General features: G+C 42.9%; 1 protein-coding gene across 5 annotated transcripts in view; it reads left to right on the top strand.

Moving 5' to 3' along the window:
* Positions 1-20,940, top strand: part of CDK15 (cyclin dependent kinase 15) — a 102,652-nt gene that overhangs the window by 66,475 nt on the left and 15,237 nt on the right. For 4 of the 5 annotated variants that reach the window (XM_057746887.1, XM_057746886.1, XM_057746889.1 and 1 more), the window contains 2 exons: positions 2,016-2,079; positions 15,630-15,678. In XM_057746887.1, the coding sequence (XP_057602870.1) occupies positions 2,016-2,079; positions 15,630-15,678 (113 nt within the window). Of the gene's footprint in view, positions 1-2,015; positions 2,080-15,629; positions 15,679-20,284; positions 20,478-20,940 lie in introns of all 5 variants that reach the window. The other variant, XR_009055206.1, reaches the window with a different exon arrangement.

Below are 20,940 nucleotides of genomic sequence, written 5' to 3'. Positions count from 1 at the left end.
ATGGCACTTCAGTGTCTTTTGTTTGAGGACAAGCTTAACAGGCACCACAAAGTGTACTTCTCAGCCCGAGTCCTAGTCAGCAAGCTGGTAGATATTAAATGCCTTCTGGGTTCCTCATCCATTGTTATCAGTCATTGTTGGGCAGTTGACTACCTGCCATAACAACTGGGCCAGCCTCTGTATCCAGCATCTTACAAATAGATTCACTAGGCTTTTTCTATGAGAGATGCTTCTAAAAAGACTTGTACTGAGGTATGCATCTAAGAAGAGTTATGTTGTAGTGGTGTACGAAAGCTACTAGTGCTTTACTAACATTTCACAAAAGCAATATTATTCCGGCTCCCAGCTATAACGGGCATTGGGCTTTTGTGATTATCTTAAAAGAATGGTACGATTTTGCCTGCAAGGGAACTCACAGTAACAGCACCATCCAAAATCTGAAGTGTTTGGCTTTATACTCCAAGAGACTTTTCATAGTAATTAAAAACTAAAGCTTCAGTTTGGTAAAATCCAAAGCACAAGGGAGCTTTCTCAAGTGGTGTTGTCACTGTTACTATCCACCTATTAAAAACCGAATACCGTGTTCCAAGCTGCTGGGCCGCAGAGAAGACAAGCAGACGAGATGGATTTGGTTGAAAAGACTAGAGTTAGGTTTGGGATCATTTTTAGCCAACATTCCACTGCCTAAAGGTCAGTAATCTGAACCCTTTTTAATTTGAGCACATCAGGGAACAGCTGAATGCCCATGCTGAGGCATAATTTAAACTGTCAAGTGTCTCCTGTTGATATATGTATATATATATATATATATAGAGAGAGAGAGAGAGAGAGAGAGAGAGTCATCTGATGTAAGGCAAAGGGACACTTTGCCACTCCTATCTCTGTATATTGCCAACTCCAAATATAGCATCCTAGTGTATGGGACCATGCAGTACAGCAGACATACCTCATTTTATTGTGCTTCACTTTCTTGCACTTTGCAGACATTGCTTTCTTTTTTTTTTTTTTAAACAAATTGAGGTTTTGTGGCAAGCCTGCACTGTCAGATGATGGTTAGCAACTTTTAGCAAGGAAGCATTTTAAGTTAATGTACACACATGGGTCTTTTAATTAAGGTATGTATGTTGCTCTGTTACACACTTAATAGACCATAGCATAGTGTAAACATAACTTTTATATGCACCAGGAAACCAAACATTTGTGTGACTCACTTTATTACAATATTCGCTTTAGTGTGTAGTACCAAATCCATAATATCTCCAAGGTATGCCTATAGATATTTAGGGATGAAAATATGACTTTAAGCAAGGTTATATGATCTGTAGTAGTCAGGGTTCTCCAGAGAAACAAAACCAATAGGAGGTGTGTGTGTGTGTGTGTGTGTGTGTGTGTGTGTGTGTGTATCTTGTGATTTCTTATGGAAATTGGTTCATGTGATTTCATGGAGGCTGAGATATGTCCTCTGCAAGCTGGAGAACCAGGAAAGCTGGTGGTACAGTCTAAGGGAGCCACTGGTATAAGTCTCAGAATCTTGAAGCCCAGAGAACTAGGAGCTCCAATGTCCAAACGGCAGAGGATGTCCTAGCTCAAGAAGAGAGAGAGAAAATTTGCCCCTCCTCTACCCTTTTGTTTTATTCAAGCTCTCTACCGATTGGATGATGCCTCCCAGATTGGTGAGGGCCAATCTCTTTATTCAGTGTACTGATTCAAATACTAATCTTTTCCAGAAACACCCTCACAGACACCCCAGAAATAATGTTTTACTGGCTATCTTGGTTATCCTTTAGCCCAGTCAAGTTGACACACAGGACCATAGAAATACTCTGCAGTTTTGCCCATGAAACTACAAATGTTGGAAACACTGACGTTTCTTTCTTGTACACATCAGCTGGCATAATGTGACATATAGTCAGTTCTTCCCTGCTCTTCCCAGATGTGTCCTTCATGTCTCCACACCTGCTCCATCCACCTCATCTGCCCCTCATCTTTCTTTGTCTTTCTTTGGCTTTATATAGGTGCTGGGAGTCCCTACAGAGGATACATGGCCTGGAGTTTCCAAGCTACCTAACTACAATCCAGGTAATATCGACTTGAGCTTCTGAAAGCTCTGCAAATTAGCAGTGTGAGAGCACTGGCCACACAAACAGGGTGTCCTCCTTTAATTGTTAACGGTGTAGATAGCTCTAGACAGCTTTTTAGACTCATATTCCCTGACTAATGTTTTTACGAGGGGGATATTGAAATAGTAGTTGAATTAGATCAGTTCTCCAACTCTGTAAAATACAAGTAACAAGCTGAATAACAATTTGAAATGATTATACTGTGGATTCCACATCCATTTCCAAATACCCAATGGCTTAAAAAGACAATTCAAAAGATGGTCTCATTTTTGAGCGCAATGACTATCATTGAGTTTATTTGCTAGGCTATTGTACCTCATAAAGTATAAAAAGAAAGTTAATACAATAGAGGGGAAGGAGAGGCTCACTAGGCCTAGGACAGGCCAGGTAAGATGTCTCTGTATTATAGAAGAGTTCATCCATTGTCTCTAGACCTAACAGTTGGTCATTTTCTGTCACACATTTCGTCCTCCAAGACTGGCTCCTGGGGGTGGATTTGGAAGTGTTGCAAGTGTTACCATGGAGGATGTCTTTAAGAAATGGTCCCAAGGACATGCCAGAGAGGTCAGATTACCCAGTTGTCACTTCAAGGATGTTGAGACAGAAGAGAGGAGACAAGCAATGAGCACTAGGTTGAAAGACCATATCAGAGGTTGAGAAGCAAGTAATGGCCACACCAGAACTGGACTCTTGCAGGCAGGATTAAAAGGGAGGTAAGTATGTACAAGATTAAGGAGAATGTGGCCCAAGGCTGATTTTCTAGTCTTTATATTCTTCCATTCTCCCATAATTAAAAATGGAATCTCCCCAAACTGCTGTCATTACTAACTTTGGTATGAGGTTATCCTGGAAGGGTTTTATGAGAACAGGAAATTGTGGGGCAATTTTAAAGGCAATTAAAGTGAAAAACAAAAGACATAGGAGGGAATTTTTTTTATTTATTTTTTTCTCCAGCATCTAATCCTTTTGCTCAAAGAGCTATACATAAGGTTCGGGCATCTCAGAATAACCAGGGTTATGGAAAACCTACAGCAGCTAAAGACCAACTGTAAAGTCATTTCAGCTGCTTTGTGAATGATCTATATGCATTGCTAAATTGTGTTAGGATCATTTCCAAATAGTTTACCATTTCAAATGATTTTGCCTGAGTTTAGCAAGAGAAAAATGCCACTCTCTCGCCACAGGGTTTGGAATAATGCCTTTTCCCTTTGGTTTGAGACAGAGAGGAAAAAGAACAGTCCTCTTGTAGAGATCATGGTCCAGTCTGCAATAGATGCTATCTCCAGTTGCTACAACTTCCAGGAGAACCTGGATCTCATCTTTTTCTACCCTGCCTATACCTCTCCCTACCTACTCTACTCTCCAGGTGAAAATGGGACCCCTCAGCTTCCTAACATGGATGCAAGCAGAAGTTTAGGGTCACAGATGGGTTGTTGAAAACAATTTGAATGATCTCAATACAAAGCTGCCATGGTGAGCATATGCTGTTCCCCCAAACTTGAAACATTTGGGTTTCAGGTTGATTCAGGCAATAAACAGTGATCCTTGGTGAGAACAATAATGATAGAAACTTGTCCAAAATGTTTCCCTGCCAGATTCTGTACTAAATAAGATAACCGGGTTCCAGTAAAACAGCGAGAAATATGTTGCATTTTTTATTTTGCTGTCATTTCAAAGTAATATGCAATTTTTTATTTATGAAGAGAATTCTCCAGGCCCAACATCAATAGGGTTCATACTTTGCATTGTTTTTCTAGTAAGGATTCAATTTAATTCAAATAAGTCAAAAATTTTTGAGCACCTGCTATCTGCCAGGCACTGCGTTATGTGCTGGGTCTGCATAGATGAATTCGGCACATTCATGGGTCTCTAAAAGGCTGGGTTTGTATTCATTCATCCGCACTCTTTCACCAGCTCTCCTTAAAGGGGGTGGTGCCCATCTGTGAGCCCCACTTCCACGGGCTTGGGCAGTGTAGAGCTGTGCGCCAGGCTAGGCTTACGAAGGCAAGAGAGTCGTAACCTTAGCCTCAGCCAAGAGGTCTCAGCTTGTACCTGTAAATCTTAAAAGTCCAGCATATTTGGGGTATAGGGTCAGTACTATTGATAACTCAGTCACAAAGACTTTTTAAATGGCCATCCACATCCACAGGAACATCCCCTTATAGGATTTAAGAAGTCCCTTCGAGCCACCCCCCGCCCAACCCCCATCCCTGAGCTGTTGCTGCTGCTTCTAGGGACTTGAGCTCCAGTCATTAAGGGACCAGAAGAGGGGATGGGAGCCAAAAAAATGTCACAGAGGAGAACTGTTAACACCATTCTTGATGAGATTTCCATTCCTTTCCTTTTCATTCTAAGAGCCCCCAAACTTTCAATTCAGCCGCACAACTTTGAGGGAGCTGGGGAGCTCAGAACTTAGAGAACCATCCAATGTGCATCTGTGGCCACTCTGCCCTTTCCAGATCTTGTCTGGACTGTGTATGAACAATACAGTTTCTGTTTGTACAGGTTTTAAAAAAACACTTGGTGCTGACCCAGCTGGACAGGTTTCTCTAACCTGTTTTCTTGGGCCACTGATGAGCGGGGTTGTAAGTTTTCTCACCATTAATTCAGACTCTTGTGCCTGATTAAATCTGGGTGAGGGAAGAAAGGTATATAATTTTACACACTGGCCTTTCTTCCCTTCTTTCTTCCCTTCTTTCTTTCCTTCTTTCTTTCCTTCCTTCCTTTCTTCCTCCCTTCCTTCCTTCTCTCCCCCATCCTCAGCCCCCATTTTAAGCAAGCTGGCTGAGAACTCTGCGTCTTCCACTTCAAAGGGCCAGTTGTCTTATTTTGATGTGGGCAGATTGAGAAGTAGGCTTTGAAAAGTAGGCTTTTTTTTGTTTAATCTTTTCTCCTGGGATAGCTTTCAGAGCAATATATCCAAGTGTCAGTGAGGGGGTTCTGACGAGCACGGATTCCCAGACTCTCAGCAGGATCATCCTCTAACAGAAATATAAAAGTGAAATATTAAAAACCCTGGAACGTGAACTCCATCTGCAGAGTAGCCAGTGTCTTGCCTTGCTTGCACCATGGGAAAAAAAGATCTCCTTGAAAAAAGAGGGAGGAGAAAAAAAGTGCTTTGAGTAGGAGGTTTACAGGTTTAGTAGAGCATAGTAACATCCCCTCAAAGAAGTGGGTGTTGCTCTGTGACCCCCCAAAACGCTCCTCCTTTGACTCAGCCGCCAGAACACTCACCCTCCCCGGTCACACACCCCCTTTTCACATGCTAACTGAGGTGCCTGTGATTGGCTGAACAATAAACTGGTCACACTTGCTAAAGGCCTGCCATCTTGCACACAATTAGCCAAGACACATTAATCAAACTGGCGGGAGCGGGGTCTGTGCTGGCCTCCTGCGGTGGGGGAGGGGAGCAGTTCGGTGATCCTTCGTAAGAGTCCACGGGAAGCAATAATAAAGAAGGCACGCTGGAGGGGAGTCTACTGTCAGAATGTCTAAAAAGTTTAAAGCCCCAATTGATACCATATCTGGGATGCACTGTGTTTGTGACACAGAGGATCCCAGAAGCTTAGAGCAAACTGGATATTGATCTTGACTGAAATCTGCTGATACAAGACAGTAGTGTGAATGTAAAGGGTGGACCCCTATAGACATCTTTACAAAGCTCTCTCAGCCCTCTTAGCTTCCCCTCTGGCTCCCAAGAAAATGTGCTCAGGAGTTCCTCCCCTTTTTTAGCCTCAAGCACTTCGGGCCCAACTGGAACCAATAAGAATAAAGTATATATAAAAAGTAAAGTATTGACTGGCAAGGTATTGGTCCTAAACTAAATATTTGGAGGACAATAAAAAGAGTTAATTTTGAGAGGAAAACAAAAGTTAACACTTGTACTTTCAGTGGTAATATATTCTGACTTTTCCAAATTCCCTTTAAATAGCCCTCCCAATGGCAGTATAGAGCCAGTAAGATCATACCCTAAAGACCAGTTTGCTACAGACTCGTGTAAGGCTTTTAAGAGAATCAACTAAATATTTAGACATTTCTCAGCTAAAGTAAACGGAGGCCTTACCCCTCTGGAGGTTGTCCAGTCACCATCTCATTAGATGCACAGATCCTGCCCACATGATTGCAGCCCAGTTGTGGTTTTTTAATGTGTCATTGATTGTTTCATCCAACTCCTTTTGCTCCCCTGAAAGGGTCTGTCGTGGCTCTGTTTGCTTCCTTAAACACGGTTTTTGAAAGCGCTCATGCTGTGTGAGCTCAAATCCTAGCATTAATGTACTGCTGGGTTCATTTCACCACACTCAAAAGCACCTAGTTTAAATCCCTCTCAATTCCATTTGAGGCACCAGAAGACTTTATCCTTCTCTACTAATGGTTCCAAGTTTACATCTAGATACTGGGGGTCAAGGACAGGAGAGGATTTAGAAATAACAGTGCATGACATTAGTCAGTGCATTTGCCAAATTGGCAATTAGTTCCTGATGTGCGTGCAAAGCATTTTATTCCCGTCTCTTTGATGCCTGTTCCCGTTGAGAAGGGAATAGAGTCCACAGAGGCCTTCAAACTTTTAAAGAAATATCTGCTGAAAATCATGCCTGATTTGTGACATGAGCTCAGCTGCAGGGAAGCAGCCGGGATTATCCTGGTTCTTTCGGCCCCAGGAAAGAACACTGCACGTGGAAAAATTTTCCACTGGAGGAACTTGGTAGAAATCAAAAGGCAGGAAAGCGGTACTAAAAGCCCTGCAGGGACCCAGATTCAGATGCCCTATAAACGATAGGCAAATGGATCCTGCTGACACCTAGTTATTTTCAGTACGCCTGCTTTTTCAACTTTTGACCACCAGGTGGAAGCAAGAAATAACGGGGACAGAATACTGGCATCAAAGAGCATCATCGCACCGCAATCTAGCCTCACCCTGGGAATGTTTTATTTTGACCTGAAATTCAGCAGAGAGCTTCACTTTATCTGACACCACTATAGGATAGGTGATGACTAAAAATCTAAAATGCTCCTTGTCCATGTTGGGATGACAAAGAGCTACCACGCTTGGGGCTCAGAGGGTTCTGAGTATGTCTTTGTGTGTTTGCTGTGAACACAATCTAAGCTGTGCATCAGTGTCCACTCGACAGAATGAGCCATTAGCCAAGGGAGTTATTCAGTGGATTGAACTAAGGGGAAGGATACCGGTAAGAGAGATTTTAGTCACTGGCATCAACTCATGGAGCAGCAGGTCCACGCTCCACCCTGTACTCTCTGGGCGTACTTGGGGAACTTATTTCTTTCCCAGTTCCCTAATCTGCAAAATGGGAGCAATCCTATCATTTAAAAAGTGTTCCCTATGTGCCAGGCACAGGGCATACATAATTACTAATCCTTATACTGTCTGCTGGGGTCCATGCTGGTCAGAGTAGCACAGTTTTACACCTGAGGAAACAGAGGCTTTCTCCCTGGTCCACACAGAGGCATTTCCTAGGGTGGAGATGGGTCCATCCACAGCCAGGCCTTGTTTTCCTTCTGTTAACCATGTTATGTCCCTCTGTCTCATTTTGCAGACAACATACTGATTTGGTATACGTATATATTGCAAAACGATTACCACCATAAGCTTAGTTAACATCCACAATGCCTAACTTTTAGGCAGTGACCAACAGAAGTTAATTCCCATCTTTTTTTCACATCCTTCGTGTAAGTTCAGAGGCTCAATGACTCACCAGGGTTCAGACTCAGTGACAGGTGTGTGAGAGCTGATGCTATGCCTGTTTCTTTCTATTTAGCTCCCTTAGAATTCTTGACTTCCTTCTAGATGTCAGGCACACCTCCTAAGCCAGAACTGACTTTGGTTTTTGTTTGCTTGGGCCTAAATTCTGCCTGAATTCACACACCCTAAGAGCTGAACTGCAGTTTTCAGACACCTACCTGAGTCAGCTTGAGTGCCTGTTAAGACCTTCTGCGGAAGGCTCTTTTCTGCTCCCCATCCTAAACTGCTGTGAAATGCCTGCCCACACTGTGGCCACAGGGCTCTTTCCTGGGAGAATCCTTATTATCTACACAATGGGTGTCCAGTAAGGGCCACTAAATCACAGACAGCATTCGTGTTGTCACTGTTGGTTTTACCCAAAGCACAGTAGAGTGGAAACAGTGCTGAGGTTTTCTATAAAGCAAACCTGACTATTTCCAGTGTTTCTAGTATTTTATACCTGCCCGCGAAACTGGCACATAGTAGTAAATAAATATTTGTTAAATGAAATCAATGGCCAGAAGTTAGAAAACCTGGGTTCTAGTTCCAGCGGTACCTCTGGACTTAATAATCCTTGTTCTGTCTGCTTTGGCAAGAAAGTACATGTCAGTTATTATTCACCTTATTTCTGGATAAAATAATAATTATATATTGAGCACTAACTATTAGTCACTTTACATACATCATTCTACTTGGATTCACAACAGCTCTATCCAACAGAGGCAATGTTATCATTCCTACTTCATAGATGAGAGAGCTGAAGCTTGAGGAGGTATGTGCCTTGCCCAGGGTCACCCAGCCAGGAAGGGGGTGACCCCAAATATTCAACCTGTTGGACTCCAAATTGGTGCTCAGAGGTAATTCCATGTTACCCTTCAAGGGCAAATATAATTTGGTCATAAAACAATGCCCTAGGCTGGGGATCGGCCAATAATACTTTTCCAAGTTCCTTTCCAAATGATTATGTCCTTTAACCCAGGCTTGCTTTTAGAATCTGTGAGCTTGGTGACTTGTTTCTGGAGTGTGCCCTGGGACTCCAGCAGGCACCCCTGCCTGCTCCAGCTAATGAAGCCACAATGTTCATCAAATCTGTGAACCACCATCAGGCTCACTGCTGTCATACTTCTGGAGTGTGGCAAAGGCTCATGGGAGTCACTAGTAACATCTTTATTAACCTGCCCCCAATCACGCAGTGAAACTCATTTAGATACACGGCCCACTTTGATCTTCATTAATAGTTTCTCCTAGTTTCTACATTTACTTTTAATTTTCTCATCTTTAATTTATTTGGTGGCAATTATCAGTTTTTATTGAGGGGGACTAGATGATCTTAAAGTAGTTAAGATTAGGAAAAATTGCAAATGAGGGAAAGCAAGTTTAAAGAACAAATTTTTTTTCCAAGTAAAACCCTGCTATGTTTCTTCCTAGTTCAAGAAAAAGGCCTTAAGGTGACAAATATCATGGATCTGGTTCAAACCAGAGACACCTTCCTCACCTTCCTGGCCAGTGCCTGACATCATCGGTCTCTGTAGGATATAGACTGAGACTCACAAGTGGGCCCTCTTGAGTTACTTTTACATTTTAAGAGTAAGGTTTAGTAAATTTATTTCATTTTTATTTTTCACCCAAGCATCGATTTTTCTTTCATTCAACAAATATTTATTGAATGCTAGGTGCTGGGACTGAGATTCAAAAATAAATGAGACATTGACACCTGCCTTCAAGGTATAGTCTAGAGGGAGAAACAAATAAATAATACAATGTGGAAAGTATTGTTATAGCAGGATCCCCTGGGGACCTCTAGGAACACTAGGGAAAAGGCCTTGGTTTGTCTGGGGAATTTAGGGACTGTTTGGAAGAAAGAGACATGAGCTGGCTTTCAAGGATGGCGAAGTGGCCTTTCTCCAGGTGAGCAAAAGGGAAGGACATTCCAGACAAAGGAACTTGACATAAAGGAGTAGGAAAGCAGGTGTACTTGGTAATATACAAGCAGGTGAATTGCTCAGGGAAGCTAGAATGTTGGCTCTGTGGTGGACCAGCGTTGGAGATTAGCCTGGAAGGGTAGACACAGACCAGGTTGGAAGGTGATTTGTAATCATCCTAAGGATTTGGACCCAACTGATAAGCAAAGAGAAGGCATTTGATGATTGTTAACAGGGAAGTGATATGGCAGGATTTAACTTTTAGAACAAATTGCTTGGAAGACTGTATGTAGAATTAAATTGGTGGTAGTCAATGTGGCAATGCTCTAGATTCTAGAAGATAAATAGGAAGTCTCAACTAGAGCAGTAGCAATGGATAAGGAATGTCGGGGCAAATATAAAAAGCATGAAGGAGGTAGGGTCAAGGGGAGGTTGTAACTGATTGAATTAGACTTGTGAGGGAGAAACCTAAAGCAAGTGGGTGAGAGAATGATAGTACCACTTACTGGCACAGAAAACAAAAGGGGGAAGGAACAGATTTGTGGGGAATGTAATGAGTATAAGGTTTGAACATTTCGAGCTTAAGATATCTGTAAGACCACCAAATGGCGATATCTAAAAAGCAATTAGAAATACAAGCCTGCGGGGAATTTCCTGGCAGTCCAGTGGTTAGGACTCTGTGCTCTCACTGCCAAGGGCCCAGGTTCCATCCCTGGTCGGGGAACTAAGATCCCACAAGCCAAGTGGCACGGCCAAAGAAAGAAAGAAAGACAAGCCTGTGATTATAAGGGTCTAATCTAGAAATACAAAATTGGAAGTCACCTGCTTAAAGTGGTATTTAAAGCTCCAGGTGTGAATTCAATCGCCCAAGGGAGAGCGTGTAGAGAAAGAAGATTATGATGGAACCCAGGGGAACCAGCACTTTAGGAGCCAATCAAGGGAAAGGGTTCTTTGGAAGCTGAGAAGGAAGAGCCAGAGAGCCTGGAAAAGACCAAACGATGACAATCCTTGTCGTCGCCGTGGCTGTCATCACCCCGTGGAAGTCATATGGCTGTAAGCCCGAGGGGAGCACCAAGTACTGTGTTTGTGCATTTCCAGTGCTGAGCACAACACCTGCATATGGTGGCCCTTCAACGTTTGTAGAGACTACAGGGGAGTGATAAATGTTGTCAAATCATGCATCGTTAGGTACCATAAACACCGAATGGCATGCTCAAGCTATAACTCAAACATCACCTATGGGGGTGGACAGACATTAAACAGGGCACTACCCCTGCCCCTGGGGGGAGGGGAGACTGCTGACCGTGCCCGTCACCTCCACCGTCTCCACCCGTGCACTAGGAGCAAGCCTGGCTTCCCCTTCCGCTACAGAGACCATTGCCTTAGCAACAGGCTTCCAAGGATGGACTATCTTCTTGGAATTCACGAAAAGTTTTTATGCAGGGTTAGAAAAGTGATAAGCCCCCAATGGGAGTTGAAGTGCCAGGCTCAAATGCCAAGGAGTGCCCTCTGCGAGAGTCCTGGCTTTGAGCATCCCGATGACACCCAAACAGGAATGCCAAGTTCAGACTCCTTGAGCAAGAGACTAAGGAAACTTCCCAGCCAGCTACCCGAGGAGGAGGGTGGCAAGCAGCTGTGAGGGCTTGAGTGTGTGTATCTGGGGTGAGGCTGGGGGGGAGGTAGAAGAGCTACAGATTTCTGCAAAGCCGTTTTAAAGTTCCTGCTTGAGATAGCGAAATAAGGCTAACAGCATTATCAACTATCTAAATATATGGTATCTCAAGAATGCATTGTGTTCGGGAAATTCCAGAGGTGTAGTTCAGTAGACCACACTATAAGATAACCTTAGGGTGATTGTGGTAAGACTATAGTAACTAGAAAATGTTTTACTTTGAGCTAAGGCTCGAAATGGTCCTGGTGATATTTTATCAACCAACCAACAAATCTCTGTTGACCTGAATCAGTTATGAAATGAGCTTTCTTAAAGGTTTATGAAAAAATGCATTATTTTACCATGGCAGCAACAGTTTGGCCCTCATTTTACTTTTACTCCATTCAGTTGCGAAATTAAAATGTTCAGCTTTTAAACTTGCCTTTTGCAAAAGCAAAATTTACTTTGCTTTCCCTGCCTCGAATTCCAATTGAACTCAAATGAGAACTCCTTTAAAGAGAACTGCAGCAGGAGGAGATGGAGATGAACCTGGCTTAATGATTTACCATCATCTTTGGAAGAAGAAGGGAAATAAGCTACCTACAGACCTACGATTTGAGAGGCTACTGAAGCCAGAGAAACAGACTTCTCTTGAAATGCTGCTGGGTAAAATGCCTGTTTGTGAATCACTCTCTCATTGATCGTTTGCAGTTTAACTACTGGGAAAAATCAGTGGGAGTGAGGCAAGGTCACTCAACATCAGGTTATATGCATAAGAGCAGAGGGCCGGCCACAGCTTTGTCTCTGCTTCATAACTGCAACCTGGCTGACCCTGCACACCTCAGTCCCTCTATCTGGGCTAACATAGCTACAAAATAGATGTGGAAAGAGAGTCAGGCACAGTCTACGCAACACACGGAACCTCAAGTTCAATGTTGTTACATTGCCTCCTGGGGCACTATTACAAGTCATCCTCTGGTGGTAGAATTTATGAGGACTGATTTTTCCCTCATCATGCTTCCTCTTTCACATCCTTGAAAAACATGTATGCATCAGACACGGTGTTCTGCGACTTTTATGTACATTGATTAATTGAATTTTCACAAGCCCACTTGAGGAAATGAGCCTTAGAGAAGTGTACCGGAGTCACTGGTGAGTGGCTGACCCTGCCCTCCTTGCTAGACCAGCATCTTCTGCCTCATTTAATGCGGCTCTAGAAACATCTGGAGACCATTAAACATAATAGTAACAACACAGCCATGGACCAATGCCGGGCCCTCCCCAGGCTCATTGAATCACTCTGTGGGGTGGAGCCAGGACTTCCTTTTGGTTCAAAAACTCTCCCAGGTGATGCTAGTGTGCTGCTTGGCTTGAGGACCACTTGCGTGAGACCAGGTTGCCTCCCCAAAATGAGAGGTAGAAACAAGAAGAAGAAGAAAAGTAATAAGACTAACATTGATTGAGCCGCTACCGCAGGCTAAGTGCTTGATTTTGTCTAATCCTCCCAGGCAACTGGAAAAGTGTTCCCATTTTACAGATTGAGAAACTTCTGAGTTACTTAACCAGAGAGGTGAAGTAATTTCCCCCAAATCCCAGAGCTTGTAAGTGGCAGAAAGGAGATTTGAGCCCAGGCTTGTGTTTGTGTTACTACATCACACAGCTAAGGAACACACCTGTGACCCACACTCAAGACTCAAAAGAAATTAAGCCAGGCTTGTAAGAATTCAAGCTTGGAACACATTAGAATTTCCGTAGGAATGAAACAGCAAGTTCTGGGTTTCCAAGGAGAACAATAAGGCAGAAACCTTATTGAAACCTGGGAGGAGAAAGACATGATACATCAAACAAGAGAAAGAGGCAGAAAGAAAAGAGGCAGAGGGTGAGGAAATACTTCTATTACACCCACTGCTCTAATTCTCACAACAGTCCTGTGCAGCAGGAGGTATGATTATCTCATTTCTGCAGATGGGAAAACAGAGGCCCAATGAGGTTAAGCAGTACCCTCAAGTCATACAGCTGGTTAAGTGTGGATTTAAAACCCAAGTCCGGAGTCCCACCTCCACATGGTTTACATCACCCATCACTTTTCAAAGGAAGAGCAAGAAGGAGAAGCAAATAGGATTTATTCTGTTTCATGCTGTGAGGCTGGCACGTTGCATTCATTATGTCACTGCATCAATAAATTCAACAAATCACTTAGTCCTTGCGAGGTGACTGTGACCTGCAACCTCAGTTACGGAAACAGGCTGGCCATGGTGAAGGTATCTTGCTTAAGGTTTCAGTGAACCTGAAGCAGCAGTTTCAAACCCTAGATTCAGTGTCCAGACCCTAATTCAGCTAATTCCAAACCCATGTTCCACAAGAACACCACTAAAGCTACCAATTATATTAAAATACTAGAGGCCAAAACCCCAGCACATATAAACAAAACACGGGAGAGCACTGAAGTGGATTTCGCTGTATCGATCAGAAGTTGGGATATGACCGAATGAGGAAATAGTTTAATTTTGTTTGGCCAGGGAAAACTGTCAGTAGGCAACAAAAAGTGGTTTGGAAATAAACACTCTGAACAAATGCCAGGTATTCTTATCTTTACTGGTTATTTGAATTAAGGCACAATCACCTGAGGAGAGAATAAATAACTGGCATAGACAAGTGCGTCCTTTAATGCCCACCTGGGACTATAAAACACCAGCAGAGTGGTTCACATTTGATTGCATCTGACCTTGGAAACTCAGCCTAAATCATGTTCTTTGATCACGCCTTTCACTCTACAACTCTTAGCACCATAAAGTTCACCTTTAATTGAACTTATTTTTGAAGTTACATAGTAATATGTGCTTTTTATTTTAAAATAAATAAGTTCAAGAAAATAAGCGTAGACGTGAGAAGGTTAAGCCCCAGTGACCATTATCACGATCAGGTGAGTGGTCTCCCAGGGCTTTTTCTATACACATACAGACACGAATAGGTCAGTATTATCAAAACCATTTTTTGCCCAACTATGATTAAGTTCCTTGTTGGATAAACAGTCTTGCTGTATTCCATTCTTATAGGAGTTGGAAGAAGAGAGCTTTTAAAACCAAAACAATTACATTTCAGGCCCAAGGAAAGTATACAGCAAAAGCATCCTTTTCGATGAGAGTTGAAATACTCTTTTCTCAATTTGGAGTTGGAAATAGAAGGATTTGATAAGCAGCATCAGCCTACATCCCTGCAGCCCCTTTTATCACCCTTGCATAGAGTAAGCATTTAATTAGTATTTCTTGAATGAATAAAACAATGTCTCCTTTTATAGTGGTTTTATTTTGGGTTAAATAGTGTCAATATCAAAAAAAATAATAGAAACACATGTATCTACATGTAAGTGTTGTAAAGAGTGCTCCAAAGAAAATTAGGTATCTTATTATCATCCATGTTGTGTTATTCAAGCCAGGATTCACTTCCACATTTACTGTAAATGACATATAAAATTAGTCCCATTACTTTTCACCACTTTTGAGTTTTTGAGACTTTGCCCCCTCGTTCATCACATGAATTTTCTTGCAGGGGTGCAGGGCAAGCATGTTTCGTTCTCTCAAGTGAATTGTAAGCTCTGTAAGAGTGGGGAAGTTTCTCATGATTACTTCTGTGTTCTACCAGCGTTCAGCACATGTTCTGCACACAGCAGACATTAAATATTGTGCCTGTGTTATTTTAGTTTGCTAGGGATGCCGTAACAAAATACCACAAGATGGGTGGCTTAAGCCATGGAAATTTATTGTCTCATGCTTCTGGAGGCTAGATCTGAAGTTGAGGTGTTGGCCGGATTGGTTCCTTCTGAGGGCTCTGAGGGAAGGATTTGTTCAGGCCTCTGTCCTTGGCTTGCGGATGGCTGTCTTCTCCTTCTGTCTCTTTACATAATCTTTGTCTTCCCCTGTAAATGTCCATCCAAATAAGGTCAAATTCTGAGGTACTCGGGCCTAGGACTTTGACATGTGAATTTGAGAGGACACAATTCAACCCAGAATAGTGACCTTCCACAGAATCATAAAAATTCAGAGGGCAAAGAAGCCTTAAACTCATTTAGTTTGCCTACCTGATGACTGAATTCTCCCTTACCCCAAGCCAAGAAGAGCATTTAGAACTTTAATAATATTTTTGGCAACAGGATTTTAGGGTTGTTTTTGTCTCTCAACTTGTCTGTGTCTGCTTTCCAGAGTGGTTCCCACTGCCTAAGCCTCAGAGCCTTCAGCAAGTCTGCAACAGGTAAGCACCACCCTAGAAAGCTTATCTTTCAGCAGGGCTGAAGGGACGTTTCCCTGGACCTCAGTCCGCTGAACACCCAGCCCCTGAGCACCTTGATCTGGGGGCCCCCAGCCCCAGGAAGATGCCTCTCGGAGAGGCAGCCACCTGTGAGTCTGTTAGTTTTTCTCTATGAACCATTTTACTTTCAGTGAGTTTGGTCATTAAAATTGTTTTGTGCCCCTCAACCATGCCCGAGGCCCTGAGAATGAGGGAGTGTTGGCCTGTAAGAAAACCTAGTGGGTTTATTATTCTCCGACACAGAGAAACCAAATAACATCACTGAGTGGCTATTGGAGGAGGGGCAACGTGATTCATGGAGGTCATGCTTTCCCAGGCCCTCTCTACGCAGTCTCAGCTCCGACCAGGGCAGACTTTTATTACCAGCTTTCAACAAATCCCTAGTTTCTTTTGCAAAGTAAAACAGATAATAGAGACATTCCCGGAATAGTTAGCTAACTAAGCCGTGCCAGGCAACCTCAGGGCTAAGAAGAACTCAGTGTTTTCGGACAATGACCAATTACAATAACCAGTATTATTTGATCTGAGAGTAATTAGCCGAGGCTCTGTTCTTTTTGCTTCAGTGAGGAGGCAAAAAGGGCAGTGAGGAAAACATCAGAGACAGGGGAAAGGAGCTCAAATGTCAAAGAGAAACACACTCTCGCAGGTGGGGAGAAGGGAAAGAGATCCTAACTGAACGTTTGAACGTTGTTCTTCCCTGAAAATGTGGTAGGGTTTAACCCAACCAAAGTTTGTTTGATTTTTTTTTTCCATACTTACTGTTCATGTGCTTTAAAAAGCCTCCGTGGAGAGTGAATATCAGAGCACGAAGAGTAAAACTGGTCAGAACACAGAACTGTGGACTAGCGAAGGATCTTTTTGGGGAGGGACGATTCTCCCCAGGGTATCCGCATGCTCCACTCTTGTTTCCAAACGCTCTGTATCACCTGAAACTCCCCGTTGTTTTGGAGACAGGTTCCGGGGAACTGCTCTTTACCATTCCATCCAAGATGTGCAGACTTTCTCTTGCCAGCATCGTCAGGCTCCCTAGCCCCTAGCTAGAGAGATTTGGATTTTAGTGCTGCCCTGTGGCTTTCTTCCATTTCACCACTGGCTTCCAAAATAAATGGTAACTCCAAAGCGGCAGACCACCTTACTGTCCTGTGCTGCTGCTATTGGCACTGTCGCGTGGCAGAGGAACACACCTGCGGTCACCCCACCAGCCCTTCCTTCTAGGCTGAGCAGGACATGGACTCACTGAATATCGGATTCGCTGAATATTCCTCTGGCTTTTCTGACCGTATGCAACACCTTGACCCATTGCGTCATTCCCAGCAATACCTCCAGTTTAGCTCAGACACCTGGCTACTCTTTGCTCAGATTCTCAAAGCAAGAAGTAATGTCTAGAGATGTGCTGTCTCATACCGTAGCCACTAACCACATGTGACTATTTCAATTTAAATTATTTTTAATTAAATTTAAAAATCAGTTACTCCACGGATTTACTGTATAGCACAAGGAATTATATCCAATTCTTGTAATAACCTATAATGGAATATAGTCTGCAAAAGAAAATCCCCCAAACTGAATCACTATGCTGTACACCTGTAACAAACACAATGTTGTAAATCAACTATACTTCAATTAAAAAAAAGCTTAGTTGCTCAGCTGCACTAGCTACATTTGAAGGGCTCAATAGCCACATGTGAGTAGTGGCTACCATGTGGGACAGGGCAGAAAGAGAATATTTCCGTCATCACAGAAAGTTCTGTTAGATAGCACGGGCCTAGATTCTCACATGAGAAAACTCTTGGCTCTGAGAAGGGCTTTGTCTTCCAAAGGGAACTAAGGTTAGGAGGGATGTTTGCTGTGTGCCTAGTAGGGGGCTGCATGAGTTATTTCATTTATGCCTCACAAATCTCATTCCCATTTCAAAGAGGAGGAAGCTGAAGCTCAAAGAAGTTCAGTAACTTGGCCAAAGTTGTCAAGCTAAGTAAGCGGTGGGGCTAGGCTCCATGTGGTACCCGGGCCTCTGTGGCTTTGTCGGTTGAATCAGGTTGCAAGTGTGCGTAAAGAGCGACCTAGCTGTCACTGGCTCTTTTCACTATTCCTGCAGAGGAGCTCGGGAACTGTGAGCAGCCTGGAACGCACCTCAAGGCCTTGTCTGGGGTTTGATGGCGTTGTGATTAACGTGGGCCTAGGAAGTGCACACTCACTTTGATTGCGCACTTTAGATTGATTAGGAGATTATAGGACAGCTTCTCTGATGTCACTTCTTTTTAGTGTTGGATGTAGTTCTTACTGGGGATATCTGCTCTACCACATCCTAAACTGACAGCATTAAAAACAACAACAAAAAGGTCACTACTGAAGAAAACAAAAAAGCAGTGATATTTTAATAAAATCCGCAGTTTAGTTAATAGTGTTGTGCCTATTCATTACTTAGTTTTGATCACTTTACTATGATTATGTAAAACGTTAACATTAGGGGAAGCTAGTGAAACATAGCTCTATTACTTCTGAAACTCTTCTGTACACTTAAAATTATTTCAAAATGAAAACAAAGTGGAAAATTGGGAAAAAGAAAGTGTCCACTCTATCCCTGCCCTTTTACTCTTTCTACGGATCCAGGGGAAGACAACAGAGAACCCAGCTGAACTCACAGTGACCAGCCTTGTGCTGAAAACAGATAAAGCCCTTCCACCATCAACCTGGTGGCAGCAATGGCAGTGGGAGATTTTTATACTCAGAGCCAGGCTGTGCCAAGAAATCAAGGCTGTTGCCTTAGGCCCCTGAGAACCACCAGATTCCAGATGTGCTGAGTGATGGCTTAGTTGATGGTGCTTTACCCAGCCACAAAACCTGATTTTCACTTTTTCTGATTGTTCGTGTTTCTATTCTGGACTTCTAAAATTACATGTGGATGCCCTCACACACAGCACATCTTTTTTTTTTTTTAATTTTAATTATTTTTTAATTGTTATTTTATTTATTTATTTATGTATTTATTCATTTATTTATTGGCTGCGATGGGTTTTTGTTGCTGCATGCGGGCTTTCTCTAGTTGGGGTGCGTGGGGGCTACTCTTCAGTTGCAGTGCACAGGCTTCTCAGTGCAGTGGCTTCTCTTGTTGCGGAGCACAGGCTCTAGGCACACAGCTTCAATTGTTATGGCACGAGGGCTCAATAGTGTGACTCCCGGGCTCTAGAGTGCAGGCTCAGTAGTTGTGGCGCACGGGCTTAGTTGCTCCGTGGCATGTGGGATCTTCCTGGGGCAGGGATTGAACCTGTGTCCCCTGCATTGGCAGGCAGATTCTTAACCACTGCGCCACCAGGGAAGTCCTATCCAGCACATCTTTTAAGATTGATTTACAATTATAATCCTTTTTACCATTTTCGTGAGCAGTGGGGCCTGTGGCAATTAGGGTTGTCTGGAATGAATTTGTTTTCTTTGCACACACAGACAGGAGCTCTCCAGGCTGCTGGTGGAAGTGGAAAATTGTACAACTAGCTAATAATCAAAATATTTAATATGTTGTATAGTATCCTTCAACCTGGAAATTTCAATTTCCAGAATTTATACTAAGGAAATTATTGCACAAATACACAAAGATTTCTCTTTAAGGATATTTGTCACAGTATGATTTTAATACATGCCCTTACACCCCAACAAGAAAGGAAACAACTTTGATAAGGGTTTGGCTAAGTAGATTATGGTATAACTGCATAGTGAAATGCTATGCAGTCATTAAAATGATGTCCTAGAAGGCTATTCAAAGTCCTGGGAAGATGATCAAGAGAGTTAAGTGCAAAATGTAGGTTGAACAGCATATAGAATATGATCCCCCAAAAATATATCTGTATAAAAATAAAGGACTAAAGAATAAATAAACACTAAAGCAGTGGTGAAAAGGGTTATCTCAGAGTAACATAGCTTTAATTTTCTTTCTCTGCATTTTCTCAGTGTTCTACAACAAACGTACGTATTATTTTGGCAACAGAACACTTCTCACTTCTGGAAATGTTACTAGTAGGAGAGGTTCACCAGAGGATTCTTGGTCTTTATTAACAGACTCTGATTAATTGGTTGGTAGGTTCTCTTACCTTTGCAAGGTATTCCTGACATGTTCCATAGCTAATATCACAAGCCTAACAAATAACATCCGTTAACATTTAGCCTATATGGAAAGGTGCTAGCAGGTAAATTAATTTTGTGGTGTTCACTTTCCATATCAGCTTTCATTTCCAAAGTAAGGGTTGTAACCAGTGAAGAATTGTTCTGGTAGGAGTTAGAGGAGGTGGCAAGTTGTAGAAATGTGACAATAAAGGCAGTACATATTAAACAAGACTATAAATGGCAGAAAGAAGCAGAATAATACCAACATGGAAGTAAATTAACATTGTGCCCAAAGAAGCAACATCTGTACTCCTAGGGCTCTTTTCTTAGCTCCCAAATAAGAGATTATAGCAAGGTGGAGATTCTTGGGATGCTTGTCCAGATTGAGTTGTCCTACTATGAGTGCTACTAGTAAAGGCTTATAGTCAGGAGGCCGTGTGTTTGGTTTATACAGGGAAGACCAACATGAAATTGGCTCAACTAAGGAAAAGCCTTCATGTGTGTACTCTGCCCTGGTCACTGCCTCTGCCAGCTGAGGAGCAGAAGTAGGTGGTAGCAGTCATCGTTTGGAGGCCATGAAATTGAAACTAATCCCAACACCACTAAAAGCCTTGATACAACCTCGTGGGAAGGGCAGGGGGAGGTTGGTGAGTTGAAGAGGAAAGTCCTCAAAAAGAAGTCCCCATATTACTGACCATCTCTTACTCTCTTTCATTTGTCTGATGAACGTGTCCTCTTCTTCTTATATGTATCCCTGCAACCCCCACAAGCTCCATCCGCCTTTCCTGGCTTCCCCAGCCGCCCCACCTATATACAGTCTAAATAAAAACAGGATTATGTCTAGCTAACACAAGTTCAGGACAAGTCCCCTAGTCTTCCTTGTCCCATCAGGTCGCAGGTCCTAAGCCCTTCTCCAGAGCCATTCTGTAACAATTCAGTTGTTACAAGCAATTTGGGTGGGAGTGTGCAGAGAAAACATCTCCGATTGGGGTGCAGTGTGGAGGCAGACGCTGATAGATGCATCACTCCCCCTCCCCATAACCACCAACCCTCGGAAGTCCAGAGAGTGGGTTCAGGCCCTAATTTTGACACACATCCCACCCCACCACC

The sequence above is a fragment of the Hippopotamus amphibius genome, chromosome 8 (assembly GCF_030028045.1).
Source record: "Hippopotamus amphibius kiboko isolate mHipAmp2 chromosome 8, mHipAmp2.hap2, whole genome shotgun sequence".
NCBI classification, from domain to species: Eukaryota; Metazoa; Chordata; class Mammalia; order Artiodactyla; family Hippopotamidae; genus Hippopotamus; species Hippopotamus amphibius.
The sequence above is the reverse complement of the archived record's forward strand: the minus strand, read 5'-3'. Positions and strand labels throughout refer to the sequence as shown.